Consider the following 21537-nt stretch of genomic DNA (forward strand, 5'->3'; position numbering starts at 1 on the left):
TTGGTACCGAGAAAATTCGTTAATGCCATCCTGCATACAATGTGTTGTAATTTGAAGCCACTTTTAATTCGGAAACCATGCATGGGTTTGTGAAAACTGAATGATCAATTTAAAAGACCCCAAACCAATAAGTTCAAGAACAAGCATAAACAAAATAAATCAGTTTATATTATATGTCATATTATGTCACTTTAGAATGCATTGGTATTGTGAAAAACTTTTAATAACTCTTCTTTGAAACGTTTAATGGCCCTGGAAAGCGCCGTGTTTTACCATGGCTGGTTTTGCCACCAAAGCAGTCTGTATAAACAAACTTTTTCTTTCTTCTACCTGCTGCCGTTTTGCGATTGCGTTTGCCACTCGCTGAAACTAGTTGTTGCCTCCGAACCGAATATGCTCTGTTCTGTAGGCGGGGTTTCTTATTGTCGTGAGCAGCTTTGCAAGCCAACTCGAGCACTCCGGCGGCCGAAATTCTATAACCGCTATTAGGTATACTGGTGCTCCGGCACCAATCCGTTGATGCGATGTGATGTGAAACGATGCCATACAACCACACTGATTTACGGTTTGAAAAAGAATGATAAATTTTTCAGCGGATCCGCGCGTTTTGTACTTTAGCGGTACACGGTCACAGGATAGAGACAAATCGGCAGACTCAGCCAAAGGGGCGAGTCCAACGAGACGAACGAAAGAGCGTTAAAAGGCAGCGATGGCAGAAAAATACATTCATTGCGATTTGTTCGCTCGTTGGATTCACATGCAGGCTAAAAAGGGTCCTTTTCAGGATTACAACATTATCTTTAATCTAAAGAGTTTATTGTTTTGTTATCACTCGATATCCCCATCTTGTTCGGCTAAACCTTCCTGTTTAGCGATTGCATTTGCCACTCGCCACAGCTTTCACAGTTGGAAAATTTCTTCCCATCCAGCTTTGTGACATGTTGTACAGTAAATTACATTCAATGAGACGTGCCGAAGCACGATTCAGTGTCGCATTGGAGGCGATTTTAACCTGTAATTGAACATTTGCGATGACAGTGGTACAGTGTCGACTTTCAATGTGGGGTCATAATTTGGAACCTGCACTCTATGTTTACAAAAATGTCCAACTATATATGACGCATTACATGACCGTCCAATTAGCTAAATGGCGAACTAAATGTAAATTACTGTACTTTCAATCTGAAAAACAATTTAAGAATTGGTGAAAATTGAATGTTCGGGAAAGTCCCCAACCATCAATAAGCTCAGAACAACTGACAAATTCTCATACCCATCATATCCTGGAAAACAGGATTATGAAAAAATCTATTTGTGTTACTATTATTTTGGATATTGTTTTAGAAAGCATTGAACTGCATTTTGTAAACACTTTTTTGAAAGGTTTAATGGCCCTGGTAAGCGCCGTGTTTTATGGAATGGTTCCAATTTAGAAAACTTAGTACTCGTGGTTTTGAAAAAAACCATTTCGAACGCCCTCGATGCCGCCTTGTTCTGGATTTGCCACCAAAGCAGTTTGTTTGAAGAAGAAACTTTTTTCTTCTGCTACCTGCTGCTGTTTTGCGATTGCGTTTGCGTCTGCCTGTTGTTGTCTTGATGCCCACCGAACCAAAGCGCAAGCAGTTTTGCCAGCCAACTCGATCACTTCGGCAGCCGAAACTCTATAACGGCGGCTAGGTGGACTGGTGCACTGATAATAACGCGCACGGCCTAGCTACCCTTGCGGAGCAATTGGCGAATACATCTACGGGAAACTGCAGTCCAACACGGTTCGAGCGGGATTTTGCCTTTCCCTTCACTTTTCCTCCTTTGCCATGTCCAGACATGGCTGCTTGTGTTAGTATGTTGATGTGATGTGATGCGAAACGATGTGGTGTACGGTTTGGATGAGAATGATCGTCTGGCTCGCTCGAGAATTACGCATGTGTGAGACTGCGACCAATGTTTCGTTCATTTTTTCCTTTTTCCTCTCCAATCGTGCTTCATTGTATTTCGCTGCTGCTGTGGTTGCCCGTTTTGGTCGGTACGATTTGAGGAGCACAAAATGGACCAATCAAAAATGGGCGCATAGTGCATTTGGACAATGCTTGATATTTCACAATTATTCAATTGTTTATCTCAAGAAAAATGAAATGTTATTCGTTATGATAGATGTGTAGATATATTTCCTATCAATTGATGCAAACACTTTTGCGATCTATTGAGAAATGCTCGAGTTATAAGCGTTCCAAATCTTGCATTTTTTCCTACTTGTTCAGTGCCTAAATTTTCATTTCACACCCTATATCTTCCGGTTAGACGTAGTCCTACGTCAATAAAAACTATTAAACAACTTTTGGCATTTTCTTTTTATTCATACTTCGAGCCCAAGCCCGTATGCTCGCACCTTCCTCTTTACCCCGTCCATAAGGTTCTGTACAACGTCAGGTTGTAGTTTTTTTATTTAACAGAAATCCATTTTCTCTTGAAGTCCGCCTCCGATTTGACAACTATTGGGTTCTTCCGGAGGGCCTGCTCCATAATCGCCCAATATTTCTCTATTGGGCGAAGCTCCGGCGCGTTGGGCGGGTTCATATCCTTTGGCACGAAGGTGACCCCGTTGGCTTCGTACCACTCCAACACGTCCTTTGAATAGTGGCACGAAACGAGATCCGGCCAGAAGATGGTCGGGCCCTCGTGCTGCTTCAATAGTGGTAGTAAGCGCTTCTGTAGGCACTCCTTAAGGTAAACCTGCCCGTTTACCGTGCCGGTCATCACGAAGAGGGCGCTCCGCTTTCCGAATGAGTAGATCGCTTGCCACACCATGTACATTTTGGCAAACTTGGATAGTTTCTGCTTGCGAATCTCCTCCGGAACGCTGAATTTGTCCTCCGCGGAGAAGAACAACAGGCCCGACAGCTGACGAAAGTCCGCTTTGACGTAGGTTTCGTCGTTCATTACCAGGCAATGCGGCTTCGTCAGCATTTCGGTGTACAGCTTCCGGGCTCGCGTCTTCCCCACCCTGTTTTGCCTTTCGTCGCGGTTAGGAGCCTTCTGAACCTTGTATGTACGCAGGCCCTCCCGCTGCTTGGTCCGCTGGACGAATGAACTTGACAAATTCAGCTTATTGGCGACATCCCGGACCGAACTTCTCGGATCACGTCTAAACTGCTTAACTACGCGCTTGTGATATTTTCAATGACAGAGCATCCATTTTTGCCGTTCTTCACCTTCCGGTCGATGGTTAGGTTCTCGAAGTATCGTTTTAGTACTCTACTGACCGTGGATTGGGCGATTCCCAGCATCTTACCGATGTCCCGATGTGACAACTCCGGATTCTCGAAATGAGTGCACAGGATTAATTCACGACGCTCTTTTTCGTTCGACGACATTTTTCCAAATTTACGAAAAATTGACAGTGAAGCATGTGTAACCGATTGAAACCTACAGTGAAGTTTTTTCCGTGATGCAATTTGATGTGACACACCCTTTATATATCTCCCCGTTAACCATATGACTCGAAAGAAGAGCGACTTGGAAATTCCCTTCACATCTGTCAGAGAAGGACCTTCTTCGAGAGCTTGATGTGAACGATATATTCGACGTCATCGCTTACCTGGGGAACGTAAAGTACCCGGTCCCTTGTCATTCGTTGAATTCTAGCATCAAGTACGTCTCGTCTTTCATTATGAGTACGAAAAGAAGTTTTTCACCAGCACCCAAGCTACTCCTTCTGGGTGACTGCCTGCTGCTCAGATACGACCGGTCTCGTCTGACGCTTCCGCATAAAAATGTCCATTTTGGTCAGATTCTTCTCCACCGTTTGGCCGGTTGCTTCGATCTCCCGGCTTAAGGAGCGGCAAAGAGATGATATTGTAAATACCAGATAGGCTATATATGGCGGACACAAAGTGCCTCAGGATGTCCAATTCCTTCGCTGTGGGGTGGAGCTTGCAGTATGGAAAAATCATCAAGTTGCTTGACAGTGCTGTGCTGCGAATCAACAGCCTTGAATCATTTTTGTTGTAGATTTGATAAACGTAAGATTTAAAGAAAATTTGTTCCTATAAATTATCTTTCATCGCCATCCGAAATTAGTTCATTTTTTTGAGTGCATACGTTAACACTAAAATCGATGAAAAATGAATTGGAATTTTCGAGCATTCCATTCGGTAATTTGAAGAAAATTGTAGAATTTGAATCGTGCTTGTCAAGCGTAAATGCTCTGATTGAGCGAGTGATTTTTGGGCGTAAACAAAATCTAAATCACCGAAAAATCCCAACTGAGTGACGATACTCAGAAAGAAATAATACCGATCAGTTTAGACTCGCTAAAGTATGGTTTATGTTCACATAACATATATACATAACGTTTTGTTTTTTGTGTCCCGCTTTAGACCTCTGACCATCTGGTCACTTTATCGTACAGTCAAATTTTAGTATTCACTAGGATCCAATGTGACCGTAGCCCCAATTAGATTCGTAGTTGCGAATTCGTTTACCATGCATTTCAAATTGCTGGCCACCCTTCGGTTGGTACTTGTCAAACTTTCAATCGGTTACACATACACATTCATCTATAAAATGACAAAAATCGAAGTGCGTCAAAAATTTCAGGATCAGCTTTTTTCGCTGCCTATTAAAGTGCGGTGAAACCTTGTTAAATTTGCGGATTTCCGATGCAAACTATTATCAATTTGCGCAAGCATAATTGCCGAGTGTGAGTTTGCATAAATTGGGCGGTTCACTAATTTTATTCGTCGGGGGGAAAGGTTTTACAAAAAGTGAAAAAGTTACAACCATTCCAGCTTCCTCTCTTTCCGGGCGGTTTTCGGGTGTGTTGGTGTTCCCTTTGGACAGTACACACGCTTGCAATTTTTTTTATTGTTCTTCCACTATCGCTTTCGTGACTTGTTGTGTTTGTGTCGTATAATGAAAGTGTTTACCAATGATCGCAGCGGCGGATTGTTTTCCATGATAATTTTGACCTCGCTGTCATCCTACTGCAGTGCCGTCCAGAACGATGAATGCCAACGATGAAAACTTGGCGAACGATTCGGTGGCAAGCACTTCCTCAGCAGCATCCGCGGCCACTTCTGCCTTGGAGAGCCTGAAGATTCGCGACGATCTGTTCAAAAGTGTCAAGTGCTTTATTACTGGAACGCTAGATCCTAAGGTGAGGTGTTTGTTATATTTTCTCTGCAATAGTGTTGATTGTTGTAACAAAATTTTGTGCGGGTTAACGTTTAGAATTTACTAATGCTTATTTATTTTGCCGTTTCAGGTTGCCACATTACTTGAAGATGGTGGAGCATCAATATCGAAGTTTATGGACTTTATTACTCATCTTGTTTGTGGCAGCAATTACGATGAAAACGATATAACACAGGCGGCGGAACTGTACGAAGTACCGTCAGTAACGGAAGCGTGGGTTTACGCATCGGCTCGGCTTGGTCGATTGGCTTCCACGAAAGCATATTTTCCACTCAAATCGGCTCTCTTTACCAATCTCACATTTGCCGCCATCCAGCTGGATAATCGAGACTTAAAAAGGCTGTACGCCATTATTACGTTCCACGGTGGCACCTTGAGGAACCGATTCGATCGGCAGACGACGCACCTGATCTGTGGCATCGCCAAAGGATCCATTTATACGAAGGCTCTCGGCATTGCTGATGTCAGTTTGGTTACGCCAGACTGGCCAATAGAGTGTCTGAAAGCAAACAGTCTAATAGCGTGTGAGACATACCATCCGCGACTAGTGATAACTCCTAAAATATTTAAACAAGCGCCGCAGCGGTCACCTACAACGGTGCAAAAATTAGAACCTGAGAAACCATTGGCTAGTATAATTGGATTTGATTTCGAAGAGAATCTCTTGAAGACGGAAGTTCCAACCTGCGGTGCTGGAAAGAAGGAGGACGAAGTGGTACCACCAGGGGGCCAACAAACTGTTGGTCAAGTAGAAGAAGCGCAAACACGCATTTCGCCCCAAATTCAAGCGATACCTTCTTCGCAACAGCAGGCACAAACTTCTTCTGGACCAAGGAGTACAAGACCGCCAGGTCCGTTGTCCCAGCAGCAACAGCAGCAAGTCGTGAATAGATCGAACGAATCGACGAACCAAACCACACATCAACAACAGATTCAAACACAGAATCAACAGGTTCAGCAACAACAGATTCCATTCCAGCCGCAGCAGCAAGTGCAACTACAGCAGCCTGCCCTGCAGCAGCAGCAGAAGCAACAACAGGACCAGTTTCAAAAGGTGGTAGGCGATGTTATTTATTACTCTTACCTTTTAATTCAGTAAGACTCATTCCTCTAGGTCATTGATATTGAAGAGATGAAAAATCTGCGTTTATCGTGAGATATGCTTAGTTGACCGCTCGTTTGTTTTTTTTTGGTTCATCTCATTTTTGTATTCTGTCGCTCAGATGCGCATGTTTTTTTTGGAAAATATAGAATGAAAAAAATTTGGAGGGTTTCTGTACATGAATTGATAGAAATACTGCTGGTCTTCGTTATGCACAGTATTTATTGATGGTTGCAAATGTAGCACATGATTCTACGATATTATTAATCATGACTAGAGAACATGTTTTACATATTCAGTTTGTCGCACAAAACGCTAGATTGATTCGTCCAGGGTCTATATAGCAGGGTGTCGACTACCTTGAAATCCCTTGAAAATCAGGGAATCTCGTCATCAATCTGGATAAAATGAAATTCCGCCAATTAGAATTTTGATTATTGCAGTTCGATGAATCTTTGTAAACAATACTTCGTTGGTTTCGATGATACTTTGACAAAACAACAGAGAGGCTGCAGATGGATCTGAATGTCAGATTTTGGGATTAAGAAGTGATGGAGGTGGTAAATCGTTACATGGAGTCAATGTTCTTGGAACGTTCTCAAGCATCAGAGATCAACTTGCAGCTTTTAAAGAAGGTCTGGGAATTATATATTTGAACAAACTTCTTGTGTCGATTGACGGTATCAACGTAAATGGTCATATTACACGAGCTGCAACAGGACTTTCAAAATGGGGAAGAAAAACGCCTGAATTTGGGTAGCTTCGGATTGTATATTTTACACGGTTGATGAATAGGCTGACGGTTTCCAAATAATTCGGCAAAAATTTAACGACAGGCGAATCTCGAAATTTTGTCTAATATGCGGAGCCCTTGTTTTGAAGCTTATAAAGCATTGATCTTGCCGTCCTGAATTCCGATAAAAAATGGCTGGAAAACGATTTTAGAAACTCTCGACTATGGACCCTATTGACCTTTTTGATATTTGACCGATTTCAGACGCATCAGTGGAGCTCCAGCAGGCTTAGCACTGGAACAATATTGATAGCAACAAGTGTGCTCATTATGATCTGAAAAATTAACGACTGGAGTATTTTTAGAATGGATAAGTTCGCGGGATTTTTTACCAAAACTGGTCTTTTGTCTCTCGTGCGGAAACACCAACTTTGAGAAGGCTTTTCCATTAATACCGAATGTTTTAGAAAACATTTGTATGGAAACGGTTGTGCTGTACAACAAGTTTATGATGGAAGACATACTTTGGAAGAAAGGCATCAATAAAAATGTTAATTCATCGAGTACGAAATTCTCATTCTCTTCATCTAGAACAGAAGGAAGGTTGGAAGAGATAGGCTTTTGCGTTAAATAAGTTAATTAATTAGTAAGTTAATGAATCGGCTACGGAAAGCAGATGCGAAATCTGTGGTGGTGAAAAGAAGAAAACTTTGGAAAACGCACTGAAGAGAGGCAAAGATTGCATGAAAAAGTATTTCGTCAAAATCGTAACAGTTTCGTGAAACTGATCCGATTCCAAATGAAAATGGGGGTCTCTGTAGCCACATTGGTTGCGCGTTCGCGTAGTAAGCAATCGATCGTGAGTTCAAAACTCAGGGTCCTCATTGACCATATTTGTGTTGTTATAGAATAACTACGTCTACGCAACAATCAACAGCGATGGAATTCGATCCACGGTCGAAAAAAGATCGATTCATCCATACAACTGCTCTGCTCTGCAAAACACATCGGGCTGATGTTCTATAAATAACTGAACAATGATCAATCAACTGTCTCCGCTGTCCGGTCTGAATGGATAATTACGCCTAAATGGCTACTGTGTAAATGTGTACTATATGCAATGGTATAGAAGGGAATATTCTAACGCCGGAAAATGACAACTGTGTAATGTGCTTATTATAGATATGGTAAACATGTGACATGTACACGATTAAAATTTGTCTCTGTTACAGCTAAAATGCTAATGAGCTTAAAATAAACAAAAGAGATAAAAAAAATGAAAATAACTCATTCTGTACTAATGTTTAAGCTGAAGGACCCTTTAAGCTGTATTAGTGTATTACTGTATTAGTGAATCCATTTTTTTAAATTTTGAACGACACTACTCAATCGTTGTTTAACTAAGGGGAACTGAGGGGAATGTGGTCACCCTAAGGAACATGCCCATCTCCTGTATCCACATACCACTAAAATTTCCGTTTCGAAGAATATTGTAGCTCAACTTATGGTAGTTCAAGATAGTAAGCGGTTTGTATTATGAAAATTGAAAATAGTACATTTTTCATTATTAGAAAAAAAGTTGAAAAATCGAACTTTTTTTTTGTGAGAAGGTAAATTGCCGTTCTACGCATAGTTGTCCCATGTTACATTTTGACAATTTTCACTTTTCTGCATAAAACGATATTTTTATGTCTAATCTTCCAGAAAATCACAAAAAAAACTTATTGTTTGTTCCCAGCTTTTTGAAAAACAACATCAAGCTCAATTGTCCCATGTTGATATTCTAGGCATAACTGTCTCACTATATACTTTTTGTAGATCCATAATGAATGAAACGGTTCAAGTACAAGAATTTTGTGACACGACTTCAGCAAGGCTAATGCACTCATTTCTGTTTTGAAAGAACGAACTAATTCACAAACAAACAAAAAAGTTTAACACGTGTACACCTTGTTAGCGAATGACCAATAACAATGAGATTTATATTCAAAGGTGTTGCAGATCACTCCCTTCTTCATTAAACGATGTTTTTATGCATAATCTTTCGGAAAAACATCAAAAAACTTATTGTTTGTTCCCAGTATTTCAAAGAACAACATCAAGCTCAGTTGTCCCTTGTTGTTATTCTAGGCAAAACTGTCCCACCATGTATTTTTAAACCGTAATCAAGCATGATCGATTCACGTGAGGAGAACTCTTCACATTTCATTAACCCTTTCGTCGCCTCGTCACCCAGATATGGGTGACACTTTCCTCGTTCAAATTTAATAGGATTTTGAAAAGGAGTTTGACAGCATAGGCACCTATATGTAACTATAGAATATGTAGAAAAATAATAAAATCATAATCATATTAATATAATGTTTATACTATACTTTTTATCGATTTATAGTACAGAAGATTTGTACTGGAGTTTTTTGCGAAACCCGTATAATATGACTTCGGCATGCTATTGTTGTCAATTCGTCTCCAAATAGAAAGAAATTTCACTAGTTGTAAAAGTTGTCTGCAAACTATGTTTGGTCTTCTTTTACTAAATCATCCGCAATTTGGGCCTCGCGAGAAATTCAATAACAGCGCATTGGGCGACGAACGTGTTAAACAATAGTTTACTGGTCATAATAAACCCAGTGTATTGCCAAACTAAAACGCATAAAGCTTCTGGTAGACAAATATCCAAAAAATACTTTGATTGCGTTTTTCTCAGTTGTTGATGTTGGAACATGGGACAACTATGCGTAGAACGGCAGTAAAGTGGTCACCTGTGGGGGGCAAAGTGGTCACTAGCACATATCGCTCTACTCTAGAAGGGATAGATTTTTGTATGTTTTCTTGTCCAAATTTGTTTAAACCATTATTGAACTAGTAGGTGCATGTATGAAATGAGCTAGGCCTATTCACCTAGAGTCGTAATTGAATTTTTTTCATACGTACAAAAACCTAGTAAGAAACACATAACGTTTTTCATAATGAGGAACGCAGAAAACTACGGCCGAATGGCTACCGAGAGAGCTGACATGCGACAGCTCCATTGAAGTACAGGGTAACTCGAAAGTCATGAAATTCTTCAAACATAAGGTGACTATCGATACGGTGTCAATAGTCAATAGTTATACTACTAAACAAGCAGGTGATCATTTTACCCCACGTGGCCACTCTCCCCCCATTACCCTTAATTGAAAACCATAAACAATCCATTTATGGGAAGATATCGACATACGTTCTCAAATTCCATTGTTTATGCTAACTAAATGTTTTAGGGACTTCAGCTAAAGTACTAGTGAAGAATTTGATTACTAGTCTACATCTGGATTTTCTCTGAAAAATTACTGGAAAATCAGGCAATATTAGGGATTTTTTTAGGTTTTTGAGTCGACACACTGTATAATTTTTATTTTCCGTCGTTATATATCTGCATATTCGAGTTCAACCATCAATGTCAGGGCGCGAGTTTATCTAGATTCCAGATCAGCGGTACTCAACAAGCTGAAGCGGTAGCGGACCAATTTGTCTTCCTCGGTTCAATTATAACGACTGGCAATGATACCAGCCGCGAGATCCGGTGAATCATTGTCAATGGAAGTCGTGCTTACTATGGCTTCCACAAACACTTGAGGTCTAACAGACTTAGCAGTCGTGCGAAATTATCCCTGTACAAAACGTTTATAAGACCGGTTGTTCTCCACGGGCCGAAGAGGACCTGCGAGCACTCGGAGTCTTTGAACGACGTCTGTTAAGAACCATCTTCGGCGGTGTGCAGAAGGACGGTGCATGGATGCGAACCACGAGTTCACACAAAGTAGCTGGACAAGACATGTTGCAGAAATGCCGCACAAGTGTCATACAAAAATGGTGTTCATTGGGAATACGGCATAATACAGATCAGCAGGAAAATTGACTCTTCAGTTGAATTATTTTACGCAATGGATTACTTTCGGACGAATATTAGCCAACTGCATATCACAATATAATGTTTTATTAGCTAACTGTATTTTATAATCCATGAATCTAATCCCGAAATCGTCCGTTGAAGTGAGCGCATATTAAACATAAACATTTGTATCGACACACAAACTTACAAATAAACAAACGCACAACCAAACAATTAGAACATCAAAACCTACAGTGGCTACGAAACAGTTTGGGAATTTTATAGTTATCTCTCAAGCCGGCTCGCTGCATGCTCAGTACAGTGTGTGTGTTTCTTTGTACGTATTTTGAGAATGCGTTCTGAAGCTATCTTCTTTGCATGTTTGTGCAGCATTGAAACAAACCATACACTGAAGAATTGTCGCAGCAGGGGAATATTAACTACAGTTCTTTCCGTAATTGTCAGCATGGACCGCTGAAAACGAGTCGAAACTGAAAAAAACACATCAAAGCCAATCAAAAGGCGTTATCCATTCGTGATTCCTTCCAACAAACAAACGGTGCAAAACGGTCATAAAGAGTAGGCATTTGAGAGCATCAGCTCGTCAATCGATAATTGTGAACAAATTGTTGACCAAAAATGGCACTAATGTGATTGAACAAGCATCGTACTCTCTCTTTTTCCTACTTCTGAAACTTGAATTATCACTTTGTGGGTCCAGTTCACACAGCACTGCCGGTCTTGACTTTCGTTTCCGCATGATGATGTCCATCTCCGTTAGGTATCTTTTCACTGTCTGGCCCGTTGCTCTGATGTAGCCACCTTTTCCTCCGTCTTCTGCTTTAGTTTCAGATGCAGTTTACCAGAAATGTAAGGATATTATAGATACCGGAACGGGCATATCCGGCGGACTCAAAGAACTTGACGATGTCCACTTTCTTCGCAACGGGATGGAACTCCAAGTACGCATAAACCATGGAGCGCAGTTGCTTTATTGTTTCCACCATAACTTCCGCAGTTCAACTGATAGCGCTGTAAAATTTTGTTTGAAAACTCATGAGCTACTATGATTGACGATACACAAATGGTCTCATCACCAGATCTTAAAGTGAACGCATGAAAAATTGGTAAAATGAAGGCGTTATTTGACAGAATGTATTTAAATGTAGGTGCCTATTTTATAAAATTCCATTTAAAAACCCTATTCTATTTAAACGTGGAAAGTGTCACCCTTATCAGGGTGACAGAGCGACGACAGTGTTAATTGTATTCTGAATAAATTGGTATAATATTTCGTTACTGTGTTCTAATATAGGTCACAATGCAGCAGCCACAAAGTGCTCAACAACAGCAGTTGCCAACGCAACAGGTGCTGCAGCAGCAGCAGCAGCAACAACAGCAGCAGCAGCAGCAGCAGCAGCAACAGCAACAACAGCAGCAGCAGCAACACCAACAATCACAACAACAGCAAACCTTTCACCAGGTGTCAGGTCAGATACAACAGTCACAACGAACACAAAGGTGAACACATTTCCTCTGTCATTCGCGTTGTTATAATCCAAACACGTGACGTTCGATGTTCGATGTTTGGGAGAAACCTATTGAATGGGGTAACCCCGATTTCGACGTAGAACTTCAATTTTTTTATTGTACAGGAAAATACTTACACGTTGATATTAATATGATTATTTTTTTGTTTTCTTTCAAAAGCATTGTCATGCAGCCGCAGCAGCAGCACCAGTTACAGCCAATGCAAGCTCCACAACTACCATCTCAACAATTGCCTTCTCAACAACAACAGTCCCCGCAACAGCAAGCTCATCAACAACATACGCAGCAGTTACAATCTCAGCAACATCAGTTGCAGCTTCAACAACAGCAATTACAGCAGCAACAGCAACAGCAGCAACAGCAGCAGCAGCAACAGCAGCAACAGCAACAACAGCAACAAATGCAACAGCAACAGCAACAGTTGAATTCCCCATCGCAACAACACAGTGGTCCACAAATGCAGCAACAAGTTCAGCAGCCAGTATTACAACCACCGAATCAACACTCGCTCCAACACAACTTACAGCAGCAGACGCTGCAACAGCAGGTACAACATAATGTTAACCAAATTCAGCAGAAAATGGCTCAACACCAGCTTCTACAACAGCAAAAACAATTACAGCAGCAACAACAACAGCAGCAGCAGCAGGTTCTGCAATCACAGCCAACAATTCCACAACAACCAATTCTTCAACAACAGCCACCTTCTCAACAACAGCAAATCGTTCAGCAGCATCAAATTCAAATGCAGCATGGGCAATCGGGCCAGATAATTCAGCAAGTTATTCAGCAACAACAGCAACAACAGCAACAACAACAGCAATCTGGCCAGGCCAAACAGAACATTCAGGTCGTGTTCAAAGGTGGTCAAACATCGCAGCAACAGCAACAGCAAACTTCCCAGCAGCAGCATATTCAGCAAATCATGTCAAATCTAACGGCCGGAACGGAAGCACAAAATCCACAGCAGCAAAAGATTATTAGGCAGATTACGATCAATCAGGGGCCACCAACTGTTCAGCAGCAACAGCAACAACAACTTTCCCAACAGCAGCTCCAAATTACCCAGCAGCAGATTCAGGCTAATCACCAACAGTTACAACAATTACCGGGCCAACAACAACAAAGCCAACCACAGCAGCAACCGTTGATGATTCAGAGGACTTTATCTCAACAACAGATCCCATCACAATCCATTCAATCTGGGCAACCTGGACAGATGCTGCAGCAACAAGGCCTACAACAAAGTCAACAGCCGAAAATTATTCAGCAAACGATCATTCACCCACCCATCACTTCCAACTATCAAACAATTACCAAACAGTTGATCGTTGGGCAGCCTCAGAGTCAACAACAACCGCTACAGCAGCAGCAGCCACAGACACCGCAATCTTCTCAGCAGCAGGCTCTACAGCAACAGCAAGTTCTGCAGCATCAGCAGATGCAGAAGCCGGGTGGGGCTATACATACTTCCAACCAGCAGCAACCGCAGCAACTTGTTCAACGTATCGTCCAACAACAGGTTCTCCAGGGAGCACCGGGAAGTAATCAACACTCAGGACAACCGCAAAACATTGTCATTATCAACCAAGGTAGTAACCAGCAGCAAATTATTACATCCTCTGCAGGGCCATTACCGGGACAAATGCAAGCAATGACTCAACAGCAAAGAGTCCAATACCTGCAGAATTTACAACAACAGAAACAACAGTCACAGCAGATAATTGTGAGTGGTTCAGGGCCAGGACCGGGTTCATCTCAACAGCAGAGCCAAATTCTGCAACAGCCGGTACAAACTGGCCAAACGATAAGTCAAAACATAGTCCATATACAACAGAGGCCCCTGCAGCAGAACATGAATGTACAAACAGGTGGTCCAGGACAAACACAACTACAGCATCAGCAAGTCATGACTTCGGTAGGACAAGGAATGTTAGCAGGTCAGCAACAAACTGGGCAACAACCACAACAGCAACAACAAACGATTGTCGTTCAGCAACAACATATGGTTGGAAATCAGCAGCCGACGATAATTCAACAACAGATGCTATCCCAACAACAACCACAACAGCAGTCACTACAGCAACCCCAACAGCAACTGATTATCCAACAATCTGTTCAGGGTTCACAAACGGGGCAGCCACAGCAACAGATCATTCAACAGACCATACCAAACAGCGGAGGAACCGTTCATCAACTATTGCAGCAATCGAGCCAACAGTCTGGCCCGGGTCCGACAATCCTTCAGCAACACATCGTTGGCCAGGCAGCACCACCTACATCTCAACCAATGGAGGGTCAGATTATGCAGCAAACCGGACCTGGAGGTGAAATTATTCAACAAACGCAGTTGATTGCGGGACAACAACAACAACAACCTGGTCAACAACAATCGCAGTTGATTGCGGGACAACAACAACAACAACCTGGTCAACAACAAACGCAGCCGCAATGGGCTTCACAAAGCCCAATTCATCAACAAAGTCAACCGAACCAATCTCCGATTCAACAGTTTCAGCAGCAACCACAAGGAATACCGGCAGGGGCCACCATTATTCAGCAAACTATTGTTCCACCGGGAGCGACTGTGCCTGGTCAACCCGGCGTTGCTCCAGGTCCTCCTGGTGGACCTCCACAATTCGTTAGATCAACCCTCCGGCCGCAGGTTCAACGACAGTATATACAATTGGATCCACAAACTCATGCCACACTTCAAAAGTTGGATCCTGCGGCCCGTCAGGAGTACATTGATCGTTTGCAGGCGAAACAAAGAGTTCTCATGCAGCAACGACAACAGCACGCTGCCGCTTTTCAGGCCCGACCTGGGCATCCTGGAATGCAAGCTGGCGTGCGTCAACAGCAGATTATTTACCGTGGACCAATGCCTCCAGGGCTCAATCAACAACAGCAAATGCAATGGATACAGCAACAGAACGCGCGACCAGGTGTCCAGGTTCGTCCTGGAGCCCCTGGTCTGAGTCCAATCACACAGCAAAATGTAGCCCCACCTGGGTCTCCAATGGGTCAGTTCCCCATCGATCCCAACACATCTCCACAGCACCAACAACAGCAACAGCAACAAAGAATGCAGCTCGAACGTCAGCAACAACACAGGCTACTCCAAATGCAATTGCAGCGCGAGCAGGCTCAGAAAGGTGTCCAGGGTCAACCTCAGCAGGGGCAGGTGGTTTCCCCTCGTGGTGCTGGTTTTCCACCGGACGGAATCATCGGTGACGGAACAACCACTATAGTCCAGCAAACTATCGTTGGTCCACCTCAAGACCCAAACGTCCCGCCAGGTACTCAACAGATGAAAAATCAAACCAAAACGGCGTTGGCTAACATGCTCAGTAGTCGTCTTGGCGCCAACGGAAATGTTGTTCCGAATATTCCAGAAGCGGCGGCCGCAACCGAACCATCCGCTGCTGGCACGCTTCGGATGATGACGGCCCAACACAACGCCGCCCTGCAACAAACCATGACACCACGCTCACCTCAGGAACTAATCGTTCTACAACAACAGCGGCGTACCCTCGGCAATATTACCAATTCTGGAGCTCCAGTAGGTGCGGTAGTGAATCCGATTGTTCAACAAGTACCTCCGGGTACGCCCGGAATTTCTCAAACACCTCCAATGAAGGGTGCCCCGCCTTTTAGTCCCGGTCGAGCTCCTCTTCCGAGACCCCAATATTATGGTCATAATCCAAATCTCAAACTTCATCCGGAGTTGTTTCTGCTCGGTTGCACATTCTTCATCATAGAATATGATGAAACCCACAAAAACGATATTGAAGACTGGAAAACCATCATCAAGAAGCACGGTGGGGACATTGAAACATTTTACGGTCCCAAAGTAACCCACGTTCTCTGTCGCACTCAACGCCATGGGGTCGTCATGCAGGCCATTCGGGACGCGAAACGATGCATCACCTCCTATTGGTTGAATGACATCGTTCTGAAGAAGCAACTATTGCCACCGTGGCAGGCTCTGCATCTGCCAACGCCATCGATTTTTGGAAATCAAAAACCAGCCACCAGACATAACATGTCACTTACCGGTTTCGAGGGTGACGAACGCTTCCGCATCAAGCAGATGATTGAAGAATCCGGCGCCAAGATGACACCCTATTTTAGCAAATCGAACACGGTGCTTATCTGCAAACGAATCGACAACCAGAAGTACAAGTATGCCAAAGATTGGAATATTCCGACGGTCAACACGGTGTGGCTGAGCGATATCCTGCTCGGGAATCTGAGCGCCATGCAGCAGTGCGATGGACCGAAGTATCAGCAGTTCAATCTCAGCTGTCCATTCAGGATTGACTATAATTTGGTGATGCATTTGATGAGTAAGTTTCCATTGTTGGTTTTCCCGATGTAGGGTCGATGTGCCAATAGTTACATATCTAAGGCAATCATTTAGTTCATAGTACGCAGAAATATCGAGAAACTTGGCGCCAACGGAAACTGACATTATACATTTCAACATATGCAATCCAAATGCGGTTCAGTAGTTCAAAAGTTATGAATTTTTGATAGAAGTCATTTTTGGAAAAAAAAAAAATGGTAATGGGTTGTATCTAGGACACGACCGCAGTGTTCGACGTAGAACTACGGAATTATGTTGTTCAATCCACTTGTTCATCACTTCGGATATTATTTTAGAATACATCGAAATTTTTGTAATATCTTTTTAGCTATTTAATTTGTTATTGCTTCAGTAGACTCGAAAGAGCCGAGTAGAGTCGAAAGCTATCAGCACTTCTCGTTTATTTGGTTCAACTCGCATCAGACTTTCTCTTTCCCACTCAGATATCGATCACAAACTATGAACCCTTTTGCTCCTATATTCCGCTTGAGATGTGATCAAACCCCACAACATTCAACAGTAAGGTTACCCTGCTGGAATTTGAAAGCATATTTTCATGAAATATACGTTTATCTAAATAAATGTAGTGTATATCTATATTCCAAAATTATGGATACTCTTCCATATCCACACTAGCACAGAATTCTCGTATGCTGCTCTTCTTTGTCGTAACACCCCTCGATACAGAAGGCTTCCTCTCCTTGTATCGAGCTGTGTGTGTATGTATGTGGAATCAGCATTAGGCAATGATGACATCCGCTTGTTGTGTTATGCTAGCTCACTCGTATCTGTTTTCATTCTATTCTATTTTTGGTTTCCGCCTCTAGCCCTGAGAAGGGCCCTTGTGGAAAGAAACTCTATTCCATACTCCTCCTTCACCTGTCAAGAAAAACAATCCTCTTCTGCTCGACGCTCTGCGTCAACCATGTTGCCAAACGAGAAGTAGTGTGGCTTCAAATCGCGGATGGCTTATTTGAACCAAATATGTTGAAAACGGGCAGAAACCAATGTATCAGTTGCTCGTTATTGACAGCTCTGTTCGGGAATGCACAAAAATCGGCAGAACAAATGTATGGGAAAATGAGAATGCTTCCAGTTTTCATTAATTTAAACTGTTTAAGCATTAGTGGATTATACTGTATAGTACATCAAAAGAGTCTTAAAGAATTTCCGATTCCATTGGTGTTCAAAGTATCAAAATTGGTTCGCTGTGAAAATAGTTATTAACGTTAACTCTATTTCACAAAAACGTGACCTATTTTCTGATTTGGTACCCTTCCTGAAAGACGTAGTTCTACGTCAAAAGGGAAAAAACTATGGATGGGTTATGCCTATGATATAATCCCAAGGTTGACGTAGAACTGCCGTTGACTTAGTAATCAATTGTATTTCTTCAATTAGCAATGATCCCACCTCGGATGTTCCTTATTGCGTACGATATCGCCGCTGCGCAGAGTTATCTTTTGTGTGTATTGATTAAACTAGTGAATGAATGAAACTATTTACGAATTCAATTGCAAATAAATCCCAATTTAAGTTAATTCATGCATTATGGTAGTATTTATCGCAGCAAACGGTATACGTATAATTCAGTGAGTTGGCTACATAAAGGGATATCTTCCAATGCAGTCTTTGTAGACCGTGTCAGCAAAACGAATTCCGGAGTGTAAAAATGCATGGGGGTATAAAAGTAATGCCGACTTGCAGCTGATTTACAATGTCAATTTCCCCAGGCTCCATGGTTTTGAAACCTGTGTTAGGGAAACATTCCGATTTACAAAAAAACGTAAGCGAGTACAAAAGTATCCGCTGCTTGCATCTATTTTGCAATGCCAATTTCCCCAGGTTTTGCAGTCTGTGTTAGAGCTCACGCAAACTGCATCCTTTTTTGCGGCCGATAATTTGGTCGGGTTGGATTGCTAGTGCGCTATCCGAGCCAACTGTGTATTAAATTTGTGTTTGACAAAGGAGAATGAAACAGATAAGGAAAATTAAAAAGAGATTTCGAGAGCATTGAATGCATCCCATTCTCAGTGATTCGCACGGCACGTATGTCGGATGCCAAAATTGAGAGCGAATCGAATTATCGGCAGGAAAGCAATCATCGTGTGTGCGTAGGTCGAAGCTAGCTAGTACAGAATAAACAGTCTGAGGGGGCTCTTAAGGAAACATTCAAATTTGCAAAAACTCCTGGTTGCTCCGGCATAACGCTTTCGTTTTCGAAACTTTGAACCTACACCCCTGTATAGAAATGAAAGACCTACGTCCTACGTCAAAATACATTTTTACACATACAATTTCAATTCCACTTAATCAGTTAGTAAGCCATATATTTCGATATGAATGTCTCTAAGAATGAAAATTTACCGTTTACGAAATTCGAGCTACTCCTTATGAAATTGCTAGCAAATTACCATATTCAAAATAATGCTTCTCGTAAATACAATTTTTTTCATGAAATCATTACATTTTCGTTTTAAATTGATGTTTTGGTTGCACAAGTTAATTCTATATTGAAATGTAATTGATTTCCTAAATAGTGCAACTATTGGTACACATCCACTATGGAGCAGATACGCTAGGTTTGGGTTTGAATTTATTTAATTTGTTTTTTTTATGTCCACAGCCGCTTGGAAATCCCCCATCAATTTAACACCAGAGTCACACGAACGTGTCAAACGAAGTTTATCTGAACCGCCCCAGTCTGCTTCGACTGTGAAAAAAGTGCGAACCCTGCCACCACTGGAACTGATTCCGAATGAGATCATCTGCCAGCGTCAACTCGACGCCGATAGCATACCGAATGTTTTGTTCTCTCAAATCGATAACGTCGAAGGCTTGACTAGAGCCGTTATGTAAGTTGTACCTCATCTTTTCCCCTTCATCCCAAACATATAAAATTGCGGTTTTCGTTTAGGACTCTTGGCGGTCGCATTGCAAGCGGACCACCGGATGCTACACACCTAGTGATGACGAGGGTGGCGAGGACGGTAAAGCTGATCGCCGCAATTACCAAAATCAAGCACCTGCTTTCAACCAAGTGGATCACGGAGAGCGCTGTGGCCGGATTTTTTCTGCCGATGGAAGATTACAAGCTGGACGTGAAGGAGTTGGACGAGATGTTCAAGTGTGAGCTGTACAAAGTGTTGGAATCGCCTATCCGAGGTAAACTGTTCGAGGGTAAAATTTTCTTCGTGACCCCTCAGGTCAAGCCATCCTTCAAGGACGTGAGACAGATGATTGAACTGAGTGGCGGTGTGGTAGAGAAGAACCCACGGACGATCAAGAAGATTCGCGAGACGAACCTTGAGAAACCGGGCAGCTATGTGATCGTTAGCTGCCCCGAAGACCGAGTCATCATCCAGCCATTCATACAGAAGGGCAAACATGGTGTATGTCAAATATGTACCACTGAGTTCGTTATGCAGTCGATTCTGCAGCAAAAATTAACAATCGAGCCCCACATCATAAAGTGGGAGTTGGTGTCGTAAAGTTCGTGTGGTGCGGTGAAATGCCGAAATTATTCGACAAATCGCCATTTCGATGGATTACGTAAGTAAAGGTTTAGATTGATTAATACACTATTGAATAGTGAAATCTTCATTCGAAAGGTACTATCATTTAAATGAATTAATCCCGCAAAGGATATGCAGAAATATATTCATTATTTGGAGAAATATTTAAATCACAAAGTTACTATATCAATGAGATATATTATCAGAAATGTATAATAGAACATGTGTACTGTTTAAATTGAAATGGAAAGAATTATTCCCGAAGCCGGTTTGTAACATGCTGCAGATAGGGTTAAGTAATGAAGTTGCCGGCATTGCAATTCTAAATTATTAGAGAATAGTATAAATCACGAGTGCATTTTATCCTCTAGGCAAGCGTATATCATATACAGCAGGTCTATATGGTAAGTACCATTAGGTCAGATATGACTTACAAAATATAAGAAATGTAAGTGAATCGGTACATTGAACTTACAACTATTAAAGAATAATTTGCATGTGGTTGTTTATAGTATTTCGAAATATATCCGCAATTCCATCGAGGAGACACTGAACAACATTTGATATGATACATGTTGATATTTGCACAATGTTGACGTAGAACTGGAAGCCAACCAAACGGACTGGTCTTTTATTTCTGTGTTGGGGTGTTGGGGTTTCGGAAGCGAGAGCGTTTCGTCGGAGGTGCAATGTGCGTTAATATCTGCTGGTTAAACGAAGTAGTATGGAGCTGTCCACACGTGTACAACTTTAGGGGAGTAAGGGTTAGGATAATGTCCACACTTATCCACGGTGAGGGGGGGAGGGGATAGGAATAATGTTCACGTGAGCACGTAAATATTCGAATTGAATGTATTCACATCTATATTCAAAAATAATTTAAATTTGTTCTGGATTTTCAAGAATTTTCACACTTTTTCACACTTCCGGTCGCTCTGAATATTATTGATTGATCTATAAAAGGGTTTAGTTGCCTGCGAGCGGTCGATCATCCATATGTATCTCGTACCGTTGATACTATATTCACTGTATTTTGAAAAGAACTGTGAACGGTCGGGATTTTTTTTCCATTAATAGTAGAGTATGTAAAACGAAAGGTTACGAAATTGTGCAAATCGGTCCGGTAATTTGTGGTAGAATTGTTCTATTACAGAACTCGCTGATTAGCCTTTTCTTTATTCTTGTGGAATGAAACTTAATTTA

The 21537-nt window shown here is 42.0% G+C and overlaps 1 protein-coding gene across 6 annotated transcripts; it reads left to right on the forward strand.

The window, feature by feature from the left end:
• Positions 1-4567: 4567 nt before the first annotated feature.
• Positions 4568-20825, forward strand: LOC129776047 (PAX-interacting protein 1). 6 transcript variants are annotated; one of them, XM_055781419.1, is made up of 7 exons: positions 4568-4699; positions 4989-5155; positions 5264-6250; positions 12215-12420; positions 12610-16799; positions 19446-19674; positions 19737-20825. In XM_055781419.1, the coding sequence occupies exons 2-7, from the start codon at positions 5003-5005 to the stop codon at positions 20308-20310; spliced, it is 6339 nt and encodes a 2112-aa protein (XP_055637394.1). In that variant the 5' UTR covers positions 4568-4699; positions 4989-5002; the 3' UTR covers positions 20311-20825. The 6 variants fall into 6 exon arrangements, with proteins under 6 accessions (XP_055637394.1, XP_055637397.1, XP_055637398.1 ...); XM_055781422.1 differs by having other exon boundaries at positions 4574-5155; positions 12610-12997; positions 13058-16799; XM_055781423.1 differs by having other exon boundaries at positions 4574-5155; positions 12610-12997; positions 13073-16799.
• Positions 20826-21537: the final 712 nt, after the last annotated feature.

This window comes from Toxorhynchites rutilus, chromosome 3 (assembly GCF_029784135.1).
Source record: "Toxorhynchites rutilus septentrionalis strain SRP chromosome 3, ASM2978413v1, whole genome shotgun sequence".
In the NCBI taxonomy this organism is placed as follows: domain Eukaryota; kingdom Metazoa; phylum Arthropoda; class Insecta; order Diptera; family Culicidae; genus Toxorhynchites; species Toxorhynchites rutilus.